This window comes from Malus domestica, chromosome 05 (genome assembly GCF_042453785.1).
Source record: "Malus domestica chromosome 05, GDT2T_hap1".
NCBI lineage: Eukaryota > Viridiplantae > Streptophyta > Magnoliopsida > Rosales > Rosaceae > Malus > Malus domestica.
Window position 1 is genome coordinate 12737151 of NC_091665.1, and position 19181 is coordinate 12756331.

A 19181-nucleotide genomic window follows, 5' to 3' on the forward strand; every position below is an offset into this window, starting at 1 on the left:
CAAGGAAACAAAACTAAATCAAATATCATAAGTAAAAATAAAAGACACTAGAAACAAAGTCAGTAACTAAAACAAAAGACATGAAAAACAAACAACAGGGGATTAGCAAAGTTGCTAATCCCCGGCAACGGCGCCAAAATTTGATGCGATGAAAGTTAAGCACTCAAATTAAACCCTTTTGTTGTCAAATTGTAGTATAAATACAAGTATGGATCGTTCTAAACCGGGGATTATGAGGGCTTGTTAAAACCTCTAAACTTACTCAAAAACATAAAAACAAAGTTAAAAACGTTTGAATAGACTCAAGGGACTCAAAACAGATTCTAAAGACTCAAAACAACTTAAAAACACTCAAAACTACCTAAAACACAAACTGGGCATATTTGACTCTAACACAACTTTGGACGAATTTAGTGTTTTGACTTAAATCAAAACACTCTAAAACACAAACAAAACAGATTTTAAACACTTTGGAACAAGAAAGTAAAATGGGGGTTTTGATTTGGATGAATTTGAAATAAACAAGCAAGTTATAAAACTAGGTAGATTATAAAATGAATTTGAGAAATAAAATGATGGATGGATTAGTTAGAGGTCCGTTCTTCACACATGACACACTTGTACATGAATCGATTTCCAATTGCTTTTCAATAAACTATGATACTCAACACCCCAGATTAACCGTAATGCACAAATTAACCCTCAGATTTTCCTTTACTCATTAAATTGGATGAATGCATGCGACAACCCAAATCATTCTCTAAAAGTCCCCTATATGAATGCATAATAGAGATACAATCAGAGATCATTATGTTCAATGAAAATCATAAGTGTTGACAAGGCAATTATAACTATGAATGCATGATACAATTGCCAAGAATTCAATTAATGCGATTGTGATAGACAACCTTCACTACTCATGAATATAAACTTGTAACGATTAGGTGAAACTCGTTTATATTCTAACATCTAATTCATGCATGAAAACTAAGTATGCATCCTTAATAAACATACAAAAATCAGTTATGAATAAAATAGATAATTGAATTGCAATCACAACTTATCAAATCACAATTGGAAGAAATTAATTCAAATCTCAAGCATGTTCATGGCTTCAAACTTCCCCCTAACCAAATAGGGGTTTAGCCACTCATAATTGCAACAAAATTAGAAAATAACAAAGTAGACATTGAAAGCAAGAACGGAGTACACCTAAAACGCTCCAAAGTTCCAAGCTTGAAACGTCAAAGACCTTTGTTTTCACCACCTTGTTGTAGCACAAGTGTCTAGGATGTGTATGGATATATGGATGGAATGGATTTGCACGGCTAAGAGATGAAGGTGTATGGATTGGTGAGATGTAGTATGGCTAGATGAATGGATGGAGGTCACGGCAAGGAAATTGTGTTTGTGAATGAAGTTGTGAGATGTGAAATGTAGTGTCTTTGGATGATGGCCCCCAAATTATGGTGAAGGGTGGATGTATTTATAGGCTAGGGAGAGGAGTGTATGGAGTTGTAATGAGTGGATGTAATGGGTGTAGTGGGTGAGTGTTGTGGTAATGAGTGGATGTAGTGGGTGTAGTGGGTGAGTGTTGTGGTAATGAGTAGATGTAATGGGTGTAGTGGGTGGATGTTTGGTAATGAGTGGATGTAATGGGTGTAGTGGATGAGTGTTTGGTAATGAGTGCATGTAATGGGTGTAGTGGATGAGTGTTTGGTAATGAGTGGATGTAATGGGTGTAGTGGGTGGATGTTTGGTAATGAGTTGATGTAATGGGTGTAGTGGATGAGTGTTTGGTAATGAGTGGATGTAATGAGTGTAGTGGATGGATGTTTAGAGTTGTAGGTCAACACACTTGCACACACACATGCTGATTTCTAGCCTTCAAATCTTCAAAAACGTCCATCCTCATGTCTCCATGCTTGCATTATCCAATCTTGGCTAAAAAATGCTCTAAAATGCTCCAAAATGCACTTTCTTGCCAACTTTGTTATTATGACCTACAAACACACGAAAATAGCTTAAAATACATAATTAACTAAGAAATAACAACACAAATGCACAAGAACAAGCTAACTAAGTCGCATAAATATGCTCCTATCATCTACCATGCACACTTATTGCATAGGCTAAATTAGGTCTTGTGCAAACTTGTGCGTACATGAAGTTACCTACTAAAGAGGCATAAGGTTTAGTAGACGTCCTTTTTTTTTTCAAATTCGTTTCTCGGGCACTAAGATTTATTGAGTCGGTCACCTTTCCCCATTGGCACTTCTCCATGGGAACATTGTTATTTGAAACACTGCAGCACTCTCTCTATATAAGCCATTTGAGAGAGTCCCAACATTCCCCTTGATCTATCTCTCAGAATTTCAATACCCAAGACAAAAGAAGCATCACCCATGTCCTTCATTTTGAAGGTTTTTGACAATAATTCTCTTGTTTCCAGCAACATATTCATACAATTGCTAGCAAAGAGTATGTCATCCACATATAAGATAAGAAAGACAAATCTAGAACCACATACCTTAAGATATATGCAATCATCAATTTTATTCTCAGTGAAACCCAAGGCAGTCACCTTTTGTTCAAACTTCATGAACCATTGTCTTGATGCTTACTTCAAACCATATATGGACTTATTTAATTTGCAAACCATATTTTCCTCTCATTCCCTTTCAAAACTCAAGGGTTGTTGCACATATATGTCTTCATCCAACTCTCAATTAAGCAAAACCTGTTTTGACATCCATTTGATGGAGTTCAAGATTAAAGTGTGCAATCAGTGAAATAATCACTCTAAGACTATCTTTTGTCGAGACTGGGGAGAACGTCTCAATATAATCTATGCCTTCAGTTTGAGTGAAGCATTTTTCCATGAGGCTCGCCTTATATCTCAAATTTTCCACTTGAGTCTCTTTTTGCTTTGAAGACCCACTTGCAACCAATCGCTTTCACATTTTTCGGTGCCTCAACCAAAGTCTACACACTGTTCATTTTCATGGAATTTAACTCGTCGAGCATGGCTTCTTTCAAATAATTAGACTCTTCATATTCCATTACTTCATCGAACGAGGTTGGATCTTCTTGAATCCCTTCATTTGCTTCAATCTCCTAAAGATATACAAAATAATTGCTAGGGATGGCTGACTTTCTAGTTCTCTATAGTTGCACTTTTCTCTTAATTGTGATTTGTTGTTCAAGCAACTCATCAGAAATCCTTGACGAAGTCCCAATATCTGGTTGCATTTCCCTCTCTATCGTAACTTGTTGCTGAAGCAACTCATTACATGCATGCGATGATGTTCCGGTCTGCGGATCATCATTAATGCTCCCAAGAGACTGATTAAAGCTATCAAAGTGAAATTCAATTTGTTGTTGAACTTCATTGATAACTCCCTGACCATTGCCAGTAATCTTAATTCTTTCACTTCCTTGAAAATCACCAAGAGTATTGTCAGGTAAAATACCCCTAGTTTCAACAAATTCAAAGCTCGAAGACTCCAACTAAGAATCATATGTTGCTTCACCTTCTTTAATAAATTTTGCAACCCCAGTTTCAAAGATCTTCATGGGAAAGTCTGAAGAGTAGAACCTATATCCCTTTATTCTTGCTGGAAACCCCACAAAATGGCATGATATGGTTCTTGAATCAAGTTTCTTCTCCTTAAGGTTATATACCCTCACTTTTGCTCGACATCCACAAACTCATAAGTGATTCAAGCTTGGTTTTCGTCCAATTCAAATCTCATAGGGAGTTTTACAAACTAACTTCATGGGAACCCTATTCAGTATGTAATTAGCCATTTGTAAGGCTTCTCCCCAAAGATTTTGTGGTAAATTAGTACGACACATCATGCTTCTCACCATCTCTATCAAAGTTCTATTTCTTCTTTCAGCCACACCATTTTATTGTGGTGTGCCTGGTGATGTGTACTGTGCTTGGATCCCACATTGCTCTAGATAAAGCGCCAGAAGTCCTTTTGCCTGACCAATCTCATTGCACCTGCCATAATATTCTCATCCCCTATCGAACTAAAGCTTTAATGGACATATCCAATTGGTTCTCTACCTCATTTTTAAAGATTTTAAAACAATCAAACACTCAAGATTTATCCTTAAGTAAAACGAGATAAGTGAACCTTGAGAAATCATCAATAAAAGAGACAAAATACATATTTCCACAAAGAGTCTTAATTGGAAAAGATCCACACATCCGTGTGTATCAACTCCAAAAGTTTTTTTACTCCTAATTGAACTCTTCTTCTTTATTTTTGTTAATTTTCCCTTGCAATGGTCAATACAATCTTTTAAATCATTGAAATCCAAGGTCGGCAAAATTCCTTCTTTTATTAGTCTTTAAATTCTTGCCTTAGATATGTGAGCTAACCTTTTGTGCCATAACATGGACGAAGATTCATTTGTGAGCAATCTCTTGCATGATAAACTTGACTCAACAACCAAACAATTTGAATTTAATAAAACTAAGCACAACAACTGCCATAAATCATTCATTAAGAAACAAATTCCAAGAACATTGTTTAGATTATTTTTCAAGAAAATTCTAATGCTTTCATCGTCACTAATGAAAGCATAACTAGATTTTACAAGTTTAGATGCGGAAATTAAATTCCTTCTTAACGAAGGTACATAGAGTGCCTATAGCTTCCGCTTCCACTGCCACTTTATTTCCATTGCTCACATAGACTTGAAGGACCTCTTTTTTTGTTGTTGTGACTCCTCTTGCGAATCCCTGCAAGGAATTGGTGATATGCACTGAACACCCAGTGTCAAACCACCAAGAATTTGGAGGGACTTCAACAAGATTAGTTTCAAAGCAAACAAAGAATTCTACAAAAGAAATACCTTTCTTAATTTTCCAATTCTTGTGTTTATCACAATCCCTCTTCAAATGCCCATATCTTTTGCAAAAATACATTTGACATTGTCCAAATTATCCCTAAGTATATCAGGTCCCCTAGAGGAGGAGGCAATTATAACATTACCATAAGAGGACAACTGCTTAGAGGTCTTACCAGATTGGTACGCATGTTCCTTAACCTTGCCACTTTGAACAAAGTTGATATGGTTGATAGTCTCATACATCTTCATCATTTCTTCCTGCTGAGCACAAATGGATATGAGTTCATCCAATGTCCATTTCTCCTTTTATGTAGTATAGGAGATCTTCAGTTGATCAAAGTTAGATGGTAGTGAAGTGAGTGTCATATGCACCACAAAAGCATCATCCATAGGCACCTCCAAGTCCTTGAGTTTTGTAGCAGCCTTAACTAGTTTGAAAATGTGCTCCTTGACACTCTTGTCTCCATTAAACTAGAGATATGTAAGTGTGGTCATTAAGTTCCCTATCTCAGCCTTTTTTGACTCCCTAAACTTTGCCCTAACAACTTCCATGAAGTCCTTTGCTTTCTCACAAGCAGTGATGCCTCCTCTCACAATCTCACTCATGGTCCTCTTCATGACCATAAGTGACATCCTATTGGCTTTCTCTTACTTCTCATGCTTTAGTCTTTGTGCAGCGGTGGAAGTATCAGTGAAAGGTGCAGGTTCATCATCCCTTAGTGCCAAATCAAGGTCCATTAAGCTCAGAACTATCTCGATGTCTTACTTCCATTTTTTGTAATTGCCTTCATTTAGTGGTTCAATGGAGGACAAACTCATAGCAGGTGTATTCACTGCAGTAGACATTAATAATTATTAGTAAATGACCAATGCATGTTTATACCACACCCTTGAGCAAGAGGTATAAATTGCCATTGCGAAAGAAATATTTTCATGCATCTAATTCAAGTCTTTGGACAAGAATGGTGACTGAGCAAAGACACTTTATTTGCGATTTAGAACTTTTGCCTGCTCATACATTCTTTCTTTTGAGAAAGAATATGGACATTGCAGTAGTTTTAACATCACAGTACCTTCATTAGGTTTTAAAGTAAAAGAAACTCAAAAATGGCTATTAAATAAAACAAGCCAAACATAACAATTTACTGCAGTGAAATCATATAGGATTTAGGGCCTGTTAGATGGCACTGATACCAAATGTTGGAATGTATTAACATATATACTTTAGACTAACAGGAAATCCTAGAACACCATTTTGACAATTACATCTCAATTTCTAACCTGCAGTAAACATGGTATTGATTCAAGAAGATTCTTCTACTTACTGGGAGACCAATATACTCTTATGGTGATAGTCTAAAAAACGAAGAGTGTTTTTCTCTATGAGCAGGGAATCCAATATATAAAGCAAGGTTTACACAACTTCCATCTATCATGGGAGTTGGTTACAGACCCAATTGCTTTCAGTTCCAATCATGGATGAGTTATGGATGAGTGGGATCAAGTACATGTTTTAGTTTGAAACACTATGGATGTAACTCCTCAATTATAAGGAATGGTTTTACATGTATACAAAACTCATACTGATTTATAATTAAAACATGTTAACTCATCTTTATCACAACTAGTTAAGTTCAATAAGGATTCTTACAAGTTCGCCATCACCACTCTGGGTGGATGTTGGTCTGAGAGAGAGAGAGAGGGAGAGGGAGAAGGACGATTGGAGTCCTACATTATTGGGAGAAGACGCCGTTAATCTTTGGGCTTCTAAGCATGAACGGGTCTAGTTTTTTTTTGAAAGAAAAAATTATATGTGTTAAATTTTTATTGATTCATGTCATTTGATCATGATTTGGATACGCTTCTATCCCTGTGAGTACCCAAGTATTATGCCTAGTAAAAATTTCTGGTCAATGAGAGGGACAGGTGGGTCCCATCCCACGAAAGCATTTCGATCGACAATCTCCCAATTCATCTTGTTTTTTTTTTGGGTCTGAAGTCTGATGCTTCATTCCGTGTATATTCTTGCATCATCTTCCGCACCCTGCACAAAGCAGCAGAGAGCTTCTTAATAGTATCGATTTTATCGACACAACACACCATCACCATCATCATCAATGGCATCGTCGCTTTCACACTTCCCCATCCTCCTCCTCTCCATCTTATTCACTATTTTTCGTTCTGCAGGTACGTTATCACTCACTCCCCTTCAATCCCAAAACTTTCTCGGAAAATAAACAGAAGTAGTTGCACTTAAAAAAAAAGGAAAAAAGAAAATCGTATTTTAAATAATAGCACTGCTGATTGATCTATTCCACCAAAGTTTCAGTTACTTAACTCCCCTTCTATGTCGTCAATATCCCCACTTAAACAGTCATTTTCATTGCAGACTCACAATCCTTTATCGGCGTCAACTACCAGGTCGCCAACAACCTCTCGCCGCCCTCCAACACCGCAAAGCTCCTCCAGTCCACCTCCATCAAGCGCGTCCATCTCTACAGCGTCGACCCGGCCATCATCAAGGCCCTCGCTGGCTCCTGCATCACCATCGTCATCGACGCCGCCAACGGTGACATCCCGGCCCTCACCTCCGATCCCAACGCAACGGGGCAGTGGGTGAACTCCAACGTCCTCCCCTTCTACCCCGCCAGTAAAATCGACCTCATCAATGTCGGCAATGAGGTCCTCCTATCCAACGACCAGGGCCTCATCTCCCAGCTCCTCCTTGCCATGCGAAATGTCCAATCTGCCCTCACCGCTGCGTCTCTCGATGGCAAGGTCCGGGTCTCCACGGTGCACTCCATGGCCGTTTTGGTCCAGTCCGACCCGCCTTCTGTGGGTCTGTTCAACCTGGGATTCCAGGACATCCTCAAAGGACTTCTCTCCTTCTAAAGGGACAATGGATCGTCGTTTACGGTTAACCCGTACCCGTTTTTCGCGTACCAGAGCGACCCGAGGCCCGAAACACTGGCGTTTTGCTTGTTCCAGCCTAACGCGGGAAGAGTCAACTCGGGGAATGGGATCAAGTACATGAACTTGTTCGATGCTTAGGTGAGCGAGTTTAACACTTTAGTGGACCGGGTTTAGGCTTTTTTATTAAAACGGGTCTAGGCCCAGTTGAAAATTGACTTCTAGGTCAACCGTCAGTGCGATCCTATACGATTGGTCGTTGCATCATACGACAACTCATACGTTGATCTTTAATCCATGAGTCCACAACATTGACACAAGAGTTTAGATCTAATGGATTTTTTTGGTAAAACAAACACATAAGCACTTTTGTTAGAAGCTAAATCAATAGAAAGTTTTAGAAAAGTGCTTTTATTATCTAGAACTACAGGGGCCGATTGTGGCCATTTTAATTGCACTTCCAACCAAATCCTTAATTGCATTCTCTATCTCCTTGCTTTTGTAGTTACTTGAAGGCAAATATGCACCCTGCATGTGTTTAGAGTTACGCTAGATTAGAGAAAATTAGGGTGTGAGGATTAGTTGAAAAGGAAGATGAAAGAAAATATTACTATATCTTTAACCATTAGGTCTTTTATTTGAATACATAGCTTAATAGATAGCAAGATAGTAAACTTTAGCTGTTTCTATCAATGAAGGGCTTGTTTGGAAATTTTAAAATAACTGAAGGCACTTTTGATGAAGATTCTTTTAAAACCAATCATCAGTAAAAATCCAAGTGGATCCTCAAGTGCTTTTTGTAAGAAGTAAATATCTTGTGCTTCTTTCAAAAAGCACTTGAAGTGCTTTTGAAACCTAAAATCGATTTCACCATAAGCTCTTTCAGTTATTTTTACTTTCAAACGAGCCCGAAAAGTTGGTTTTGGGAAACCCTAATTTCAACGGTCATTTAATTAGTGCCATACATATTATTCTTGTATGAATTATTGCCCTTTGCATTATCAATGAAATGATGGGAACACTGAAACTTACCTGATGTGACCTTCTATATGCAATTTGATGCATGGTGACAAGGTCACAGGCTAGCTAGTGGCCGTCACTATAATTTTAGATGAGGCCATATAACCATGATTTCTATTGTCATTGAATTTAGTACAATGTATTTTGTTGTTTCATAGAACCTAAAATTTAATTTGGGACCACCATATAAAGTATAAACCTCTTATCTCTTACTTTAGGAGGAAATGTTAGTGAAACTTTAGCAGCATTGGGTTTTTTTGCAGATCCGCGAGATAGCACACATTCGAATCTTTTGCAGTTGGATGATGTTATAAGACCTAATTCTTTTATCAATTTCTCGCGATATCATAAGGTCCTACCCATGTGAAAGAATTGGAAAGAAAATTGGAAAATGAAATTGGGTTTTGAAGCATTTATCCTTTTGGTATCATTAGTTAATCTGCAACACAGTAAATGCATAATTTGTTTAACTATGTGCACTGTTTTCTTTTCTTGCAATGACAATTTGATAATGGCTAGTTAAGTAATTAGAGAGTTCCAATAGTTTAACCCTTACGTTTTTGAAGTCGTTGATTGATGCATTAATATAAATGACAAATTTTACTGTCTTTAGGTTGATGTCGTGCGGTCAGCCTTGAATGCAGTTGGATTCAAAGACATTGACATTTTGATTGCTGAGACTGGATGGCCATACCATGGAGATGACAACGAAATTGGACCTAGTGTGGAGAATGCAAGGGCATATAATGGAAATTTGATTGCACATCTTAGATCCATGGTTGGGACTCCGTTAATGCCTGGACAATCTGTGGAGACGTATATCTTCGCGCTCTATGATGAGGATTTGAAACCTGGTCCAGCCTCTGAGCGATACTTCGGTCTGTTCAAGCCTGATCTAACTGCGACATATGACGTTGGTCTCACAAAGAGTAGCCAGATGACGCATTTAAAAACCTTCCAGCGAAATGTTCTCATACCGCACCATTTTGACATGTTATATTGTTGACTGCGAATCTAGATAATTCGTTATATGGATGGTTCAATACGTATGAGAACATAACATGTCCTTTATCTGGCCAAACCTTATAACGCCTATTATTTTATTCTTTACCATCGGCATGATTAATTATAACCCTTGAATTTCTACCCTTCAGACTCCATCAACACCAACAGTGTCTCCATCACCCAAGCCTACTTCAGCACAGTGGTGTGTGCCCAAATCCGACGTTTTTATTGCTCAATTGCAGGCAAATCTTGACTATGCTTGCGGCCATGGTATTGATTGCAGCGCAATCCAACCAGGAGGCGCCTGTTTTGATCCAAACACTGTTGCATCGCACGCTGCCTATGCCATGAATCTATATTATCATATTGTTGTCACAGTTCCTTTGAATTGTAATTTCTCACAAACAGCAACGCTCACATCCTCAAATCCCAATAAGTTTTCTTTAACACGAGCACATATCGAAATGGCCCAGGTTTACCATGATGAGGACGCACATTACACAAAAGGGTACTTTCCATAGTTAATAATACACCTTTTGTGAATGATTGCACTAAAAATCTGTGGCATTTTTCTTTTCGCTCAGTTTAGACCGGTGTAAAACTGGAACATATAATAAACCAGCATTACATGTCTGCTTGATTTGTTTTGGAACACTTTCTAATTAGATTTATCAATTGATTGCAGGTTATAATGGTTGCAGTTACCCTGGTGGAAGTACAGGACTACCTGTGGAAGCAGGGAAGGTTAATATTATATCAAATAACGGATTCGTTAGGGTTAGAAATCAATTGGATATAAGGAATAAGGTATTGGTGTACTTTTTTGTTGTTTTTAATTTATACATGTAGGCCTTTAATTGTAAAGGTTCCTAGTTTTGTTTGGGATATTGTTAGAACGAAATTTCTTACACGAAGAAATATCTCCACAAATTTGTTGTCTGTAATCCGCACATTTGGTGAATCCCTAATCGAGAAGCGTCCCAAAGCTTCTTCATTTAAAAGAGAGGGGAGGGGGTTGTTGTACCTGCAAATAGTACTCTGACACTCAAGTTAGTCAGATGAATTGTTATTCTCTAGTCAAAGGGTTTCATTTGCATACCTTGTTCTTTGACTCCTTTCCCCTTTTATAAAGCTTTAATGCTTGAGAAGCAAGTACCACTACCTTGTCCCTCGCTCCTTCTCCCGTAGTGGAGGTAGTTGTTTATCTCCTTCTACTAGGCCTGACAAACTGGTCATGTCTGTCGTATTTGTGTCGTTTTCGTGTAACACTTGTTATCTTAACGGGTCGTGTCGTATCACACATGTTATCTTAACGGGTCCTTAACAGGATCACACCCGTTAAGAAAAAAAAAATTCTTAAATTTGCACATGCCACACATTGCCACATAAATATTAATTCAAAACATTAAAACACATTTGTTGTTTAAGTACTACTACATCTACACTCGAAAATAACAGCCTAATAAACAAACATCCATACACTACTAGTCTATTACAAAATATTAAATGTGCAAGGATATGCAAAATGAAAGAGTTTTTAATTTCAAGGTTGTGAAGCATTTCTTAAAAGTTTAAACATTGTCAATGGAACTCAATGCTTGCATGATATAAGATTTTGTGGTATCCACTAGTGTAAATATTTTAAATTGAACATCGAATTCATTCATTGTATTCATATAGGGTCAAGGAGTGTAGCTGTAAAAAATCATCAAAATCAGAGTTAAAATAAATGTTAAATCGTGATTTTTCGTTGATAACCGTCGAAAAGTTTTGTCCCGTTACTTGATCTTTGAATGTTTGTTTTTTGTGATTTTTGGCATATGCGATCTTGAAGCATATACAAACGAGTTTGATGGTTGGATCGTTGAAATTAGTTTCGTAGAATGCGTATCCCATCAAAACGATAGATTCACTAACACTTAAAGTTTATTTATATTTTCATTAAGTATAACATAAGATTTTGTGGTATCCACTAGTGTAAATATTTTAAATTGAAGATCGAATTCATTCATTGTATTCATATAGGATTAAGGAGTGTAGCTGTAAAAAAATCATCAAAATCTGAGTTAAAATAACCGTTAAATCGTGATTTTTCGTTGATAACCGTCGAAAAGTTTTATTCCGTTACTTAATCTCTGAATGTTTGTTTTTTGCAATTTTTGGCGTATGCGATCTCGAAATATATACAAACCATGCGTATCCCATCAAAACAATAGATTCACTAACACTTAAGAGTTTATTCATACTTTCATTAAGTATAACATAAGATTTTGTGGTATCCCACTAGTGTAAATATTTTAAATTGAACATCGAATTCATTCATTGTATTCATATAGGGTCAAGAAGTGTAGTTGTAAAAAATCATCAAAATCGAAGTTAAAATAACCCTTAAATCGTGATTTTTCATTGATAACTGTCGAAAAGTTTTGTCATGTTACTTAATCTCTGAATGTTTGTTTTTTGCAATTTTTGGCGTATGCGATCTCGAAGTATATACAAACATGGTTGACGGTTGGATCGTTGAAATTAGTTTCGTAGAATTCGTATCCCATCAAAACAATAAATTCACTAACACTTAAAGAGTTTTTATTCATACTTTCATTGAGTATAACATAAGATTTTGTGGTATCCACTAGTGTAAATATATTAAATTGAACATCGAGTTCATTCATTGTATTCATATAAGGTCAAAGAGTGTAGTTATAAAAAATCATCAAAATCGGAGTTAAAATAGCCGTTAAATCATGATTTTTTGTTGATAACCGTCAAAAAGTTTTGTCCCGTTACTTGATCTTTGAATGTTTGTTTTATGTGATTTTTGGCATATGCGATCTTGAAGCATATACAAACAAGTTTGACGGTTGGATCGTTGAAATTAGATTCGTAGAATGCATATCCTATCAAAATGATAGATTCACTAACACAGAGTTTATTTATACTTTCATTAAGTATAACACTGGTGTAAATATTTTAAATTGAAGATCGAATGAAATCACTGTATTCATATAGGGTAAAGGAGAGTAGCTATAAAAAATCATCAAAATCGGAGTTAAAATAACCGTTAAATCATGATTTTTCATTGATAACCATCGAAAAGTTTTGTCCCGTTACTTGATCTTTGAATGTTTGTTTTATGTGATTTTTGGCATATGCGATCTTGAAGCATATACAAACAAGTTTGACGGTTGGATCGTTGAAATTAAATTCGTAGAATGCGTATCTCATCAAAACTATAGATTCACTAACACTTAGAGTTTATTTATACTTTCATTAAGTATAACATAAGATTTTGTAGTATCCACTAGTGTAAATATTTTAAATTGAAGATCGAATTCATTAATTGTATTCATATAGGGTCAAAGAGTGTAGCTATAAAAAATCATCAAAATTGGAGTTAAAATAGCCGTTAAATCGTGATTTTTCGTTGATAAGATTCGAAAAGTTTTATTCCGTTATCTCTGAATGTTTGTTTTTTACAATTTTTGGCGTATGCGATCTCGAAGTATATACAAACAAGTTTGATGGTTGTATCGTTGAAATTAGTTTCGTAGAATTCGTATCCCATCAAGTTCAATGGTGTGTATATATATATATATTTATATATTTATTAAGTATATTTAAATTTATTTATTTTGTACGTATAACACTTAAGAAATTGAATGATATGCATATTTAAGCCGATCCAATGGTCACCAATTTTTAATATCTAATTTAATATATACATATATATATATATATATATATAATTATTATAGTTTTTAGGGGTATAAAATTGTTAAATTAATATATATAATTATTATAGTTTTTTAGGGTTATAAAATTAATATTTTTCTTATCGTGTATCGTGTTACCCATGTGTATATCAGAACCAACCATTCATCTTAACAGGTGCTTATTGGGTTACCCGATAATGACCCGATTCGTTATCGTATCGATCCGAATATCTGTTAATTTCGTGTCGTGTCGTATTAGAGCAAGTCCACCCCTAAAGACTTTGTGCCAGCACCTAGCGCATTTATCCACTCAAGTGAACAGTAATAGACTCCAGTGTATAGTAATAGACCAAAGCATCTCCACCCCTAACAAAAAATAGCCTAGTCCATTTTATTAAAATATTATAATTTTTTATTATAAAATAATAAAAAATAATGATTTTATTTTTAATTTCTGACTTTATAAAAAAAAATATTAAAATGTTTTTCAATTTCATCGCTGCACCTCTGCAGTTCCTTTCTCAACTTCACCGCTGTACACCCCTGCACCCTTGCACTTCCCTCCCATCTTCCAACTCTTCCCCTCCTCCTCTGCTGTCATCAACAAGCTCACACCCAACTCCTGCAAAACAAAAAAGATTCAATCTTTTTCAATCTGGACAAACAAACAATCGAATCAGACCTGACCCATTTTCCCAAAACGCATAAACAAGCAGTCGTTTAGTAGTATTTACTCACTCTTGGTGCCAGCTCTGCAGAGCTTGTCGTCGACGACGATAGGGTTGGCGTCGTCTTGCCCCGTGGGGAGTCGTTTGGTGGAGAAGAAAGAGAGGAGGGTCTTCCCCCTTGACCCGACCTGGCGCGGAAAAAAGGAAGGAAAAAAAAAATGGCTGATGTAATGTTGGCGTCATACGGGCCAGTCCATTCCTCTGTCGATTTTGGACTGGCCTGGAGACCAGCTTGGGCTGGGTGCTAGGCAAGAACACGGGCTGGAAAGGATTGGCTGAGTGCTAGCCTTGTTTTTTGGCTGAGTGCCGGCCTAACCACCTCCTGGTGGAACTGCTCTTAGGATTTGCCAGGCTACCTTCTACCTCTATTCCGGGCTTTCCACATGAGTTTGACACTCTGTCTTTCTCATGAGCGAGTGAGGAGCCACAACACGTAGGTTAAATGCACGTTTCTAACACGTCTTTGGGGCGAGAATGATGATCTTTGTGGGCTTTGCTGATCGATTATTTGTGTAAATGTTTTTCAAGCAGTACCCAAAACGTCAGTACATCCCTTGGTAGCCACACTAAGAACAGTTCCAACCTTGTAAATAGGCCGGGGGACAGGGGAGAAGAAAAGGCCTGAGGGCCTGTCAAGTTGCTCCAGCCATGAAGAGCCCGAGCTCGTGGAGAAGGCCCGAGCAGGGGGCCTGTCAATTTGTGACAGCCCCGGAGCACGAGCTCCAAGCCCATTTTTTATTTTTTTCTGTCAGGCGAATGCACCCCACTCGCACGTGGGGGCGCGTCGCCCGACAACTTTTCAGAAAAGCAGACGACTTTTCAGAATGTCACAGTTACCGTTGGGAAGCCACGTGGCTTCCCACGGTCCGTTCGATCTCAACGGCTCCTTCATTTGGACCGTTGGATCTCAACGGTAAAAAAAATAAAAAAAATCTTATTTAATATCAACCGTTCGATCTGAGATCAACGGTCGATATTAATATGCTTTATAAATAAAGAAAAAATAGTTTTAAAATTAAGAAAAGTTACCGTTGTGACACGTGGCACAATCTGGAGTGTTGGAATTCAAATTTTTTTAAATCCAACGGCAGAAATTAATTATTTGAAAAAAAAATTAAAAAAATGGAAAAAATCCGAAAAAAATGTAAAAAATCTGAAAAAAAAATTGTAAAAAATTGTTTTTACTTTTCTATAAATACCACTTCTTCTCCATCTACCTTACACAACAATTTCATATTTTCTCAACCACTTTCAATCAAATTCTTATCTTTCTCTCAAAGTTTCAATCCAATTTTTTTTTCCACAAAATGACTACTGATGCAGGTACGAATTGGTCGCTTCTTGAAGATGTTGTGTTGTGCACTAGCTGGGTTGAAGTTACTCATAATTCCCTTACGGGTAATGAGATGCAGTTGCGAGAAATGTGGAGTTTAATTCATACCAAATTTCTTGAGCAAATAAGTGGGAAAAGAACCAAAGAATCGATGTCTAGTCGTTGGAAAATACTTTGCCATTCCTTTAGTACGTGGAGAGATGCCTTGACACAAGCTAGTAGTAATGTTCGAAGTGGGGCAAATTATGCGGATGAGGTAAGATTATTTGTTTGTATTATTTATTTGTTACCTAATTTCATTATTATTATTATTTGTTTGCATTATTTATTTGTGACCTAATTTCATTATTATTATTTGTTTGTATTATTATTTGTTACCTAATAATTTCATTATTATTATTTATTTGTATTATTTATTTGTGACCTAATTTCATTATTATTATTTGTTTGTATTATTTATTTGTTACCTAATAATTTCATTATTATTATTTATTTGTATTATTTATTTGTTACCTAATTTCATTATTATTATTATTTATTTGTTACCTAATAGTCTCAATATTATTATTTGTAACAACTTCAAGCACAAGCATGGTATGGTGCCAAAATCAAATCAAGAAACAAATCATTCACCAGGTGGGAATGTTGGAATATTGTTAAAGATTGTCCTAAATTCAAAGTTGTGCCTGTTGGTCCAGAAGTATGCATGAACAGCATCCCTCTGCACAACACCTTTGTACACAGCACCCATCCACACTCTACACCCGATCATGGCTCCCATGTTGATGAAGAAGATGGAGAAGAAATGCCTGAAACGCCCATTCCTGAACAAGCGTCGGGGTTGACCCGTTATCCAATTAGGCCTCTAGGTAAGAAGGCTTCAAAGAGGAAAGGGGGTGCTTCCAAGAATGATCATGGAAAGTACATGCAAGAACTTGCTCGTCAAGGTGAATTGACGTTGGCGCGGGAATTGGCGAAATATGAAGCTGACAAGGCTAGAGATGAGGTAAAAGCTGCAGCTATTCAACAAGCATTTCAAGCTGAACAGAGGGAAAGAGAGCTACTTAGGCAAGAAAGGGAGTTGCTTAGAGAAGAAAGAATTGCACAACGAGATCGTGACATTATGAACACGCGTTTAGAAGGGATGTCTCCAAATTCTAAATATTTTTGGCAGTTGGAGAAAGCGGATGTGGTGCAAAGGAGGCGTGCAAGAGAAGTGAGATCAAGACAAGATGGTCCTAGCACAACAAGACAAGATGATCCTAGCACCACAGATTGGTTAAGTGGTGAGGAATAGGGTACTTTTGTAATCGGACCCCATAGTTTTCCAATCACTTTGGGTTGTAATTTATTATTTATGTTGTTTCCATTTTATTGAAGTTAGTACTTTATTTAAAGTGAGAGTACATGTATTTAATTTCGTAATATATTTATCCTAATAATAGAAGTTTTATTCATCAAATTGTTCACGTATAATGAAATTATAAAACACACCAAATAAAACTAAAAAACTCACCAATTGGAATTACATAAACACACCAAATAATTCACACCAAATAAAATTACATAAACATACGAAATACAAACAAACTCACTACAAAAAACACACCAAATAAAATTACATAAACACACCAAATACAAACAAACATACTAAATAAACTTAAGTATCTTCAACTTGTTTCAATGCCCACTGGTGCTCGATCAAGTCAATTTGCCGATCATTATGCATAGATGACCTTTGAAGTGCAGTATATCGTTGAATGACCCTTTCATTGTAACGTCCATCCCTTTCTAATGGCTCGTATTGCACGGGTTCTTCGGTGGCATCATGTGCACAATATATCCGTGTTCTTGAATTGTTCATCGTGTCTGGCTCTGGCTCATATTCATCAACCGCATCATAATCAAACTCATCTTCCACAATCATGTTGTGAAGAATGACGCACGTCATCATGATGGATCGAAGTGACTCTACATCGAACATTCTGGCAGCACCCCTGACGATCGCCCAACGAGCTTGAAGGATACCAAAACAACGCTCCACATCCTTCCTGCACCCCTCTTGACAGCTTGCAAAGTGTTTTTCCTTTGCACTTCACGGACGTGGCACTGTTTTGATAAATGTTTCCCACCGTGGGTAAATGCCATCAGCTAAGTAGTATGCCCCGTCGTACCTACGTCCGTTGACGACGTATGTGACTTTTGGTGCCTTTCCTTGCAGGACGTCGTTGAACACTGGGGATTGGGCAAGGACGTTGAGATCATTTTGAGCCCCAGGAACCCCGAAAAAGGCGTGCCATATCCATGTATCAAAAGATGCCACTACCTCCAAAATGATAGATTTTGATCATTTTCTATCCCCATATGCGCCTTGTCATGAACTTGGACAGTTTTTCCACGTCCAGTGCATACAATCGATGCTTCCTATCATCCCAGGAAAACCTCGCATCTCGCCCTTCTTCAGAAGCCTTTGCAAGTCCCTGCGAGTAGGTTTTCGGAGGTACTCTGCGGTGTACAAAGATTCGACTGCTCCGCAAAACCTCATCAGGGCCTCAAGAATGGTTGATTTCCCCATCCTCGTTATCTCATCCACTTGGTCTGCAGATGCTCCATACGCAAGCATCCGCAACGCAGCAGTGATTTTTTGCTCAGGCAGGAGACCCATAACACCACAAGCATCCGTCTTTTGCACAAAGTAAGAATCATGGTTGCAAAAATCAGTCATGATTCTGTTGAACAAATGTCGTTCCATTCTAAAATGACGTCTGAAGTACGTATCAAGAAATGCACTGTTATGGACAAAGTAATCGTCCAACAGCTCTTCACCCCGTCGTTGCCTGCTTCTATCAAGGTTGCTTGAACGGTTGGGCCTGCATATCTGAGTAACAGTCTGGATGACTCGACGGGAATGTGAGGCTCTGGCCATTCTTGTTTCGTCATCTCTCCTTCTACGCTTCTCATCCTCTTCCATCTCATTTTCGGCAATCTGAAGGTTGAACATTCCTTCAGATTGGTTAAACAATTCTTCCTCTTGCTGATCGATTTCCCACATCATCCTTGATGAAGAAGAAGACATTGTAATGATGGATGGTGAAGAAGAAACAGAAACTATGAATAATGAGATAAATATGTTGAGAAAATTGGTGTGAGATTTGTGAGGATAGATGGTGGATTATATGGACAATTAAGAAAGGATTGGATTGTAGATAAGGCCACGTGGCATGCCGTCATTCGTTAAAAATCTGATCGAAATCTATCCTCAAAGATTCTGAAAAGATAATGACACGTGGCACGATCGTATTGGATAAAAATCTTATCGAAATCGATCTCCAATAATTATCTTTTCGGATAATGACAGTGGCGGAATTTTGAATGAGTTAAAATCTGATCAAAATCTATCGTCAAAGATTCTCAAAAGATAACGACACATAACACGATGACATTGGATAAAAATCTTATCGAAATCAATCGCTAAATAATTGTTTTTTTTTTATAAAATGACACGTGACGCAACGAGAACGATTTAAAAAATCTTATCCGAAATTACAAATAATTTTATTTTGTATTATTTAAACAAACAAAAAAAACTAATATTTTATTGCCTAT

At 37.1% G+C, this 19181-nt stretch overlaps 1 protein-coding gene across 1 annotated transcript; it reads left to right on the forward strand.

The window, feature by feature from the left end:
• The first annotated feature begins 5446 nt into the window (after positions 1-5446).
• LOC103439170 (glucan endo-1,3-beta-glucosidase 7) lies at positions 5447-10740 on the forward strand. The gene is given in 5 exon segments (XM_017333235.3): positions 5447-5492; positions 7241-7917; positions 9410-9741; positions 9971-10233; positions 10487-10740. Coding segments are annotated over 5 exon segments (1482 nt in total). The 3' UTR covers positions 10651-10740.
• Positions 10741-19181: the final 8441 nt, after the last annotated feature.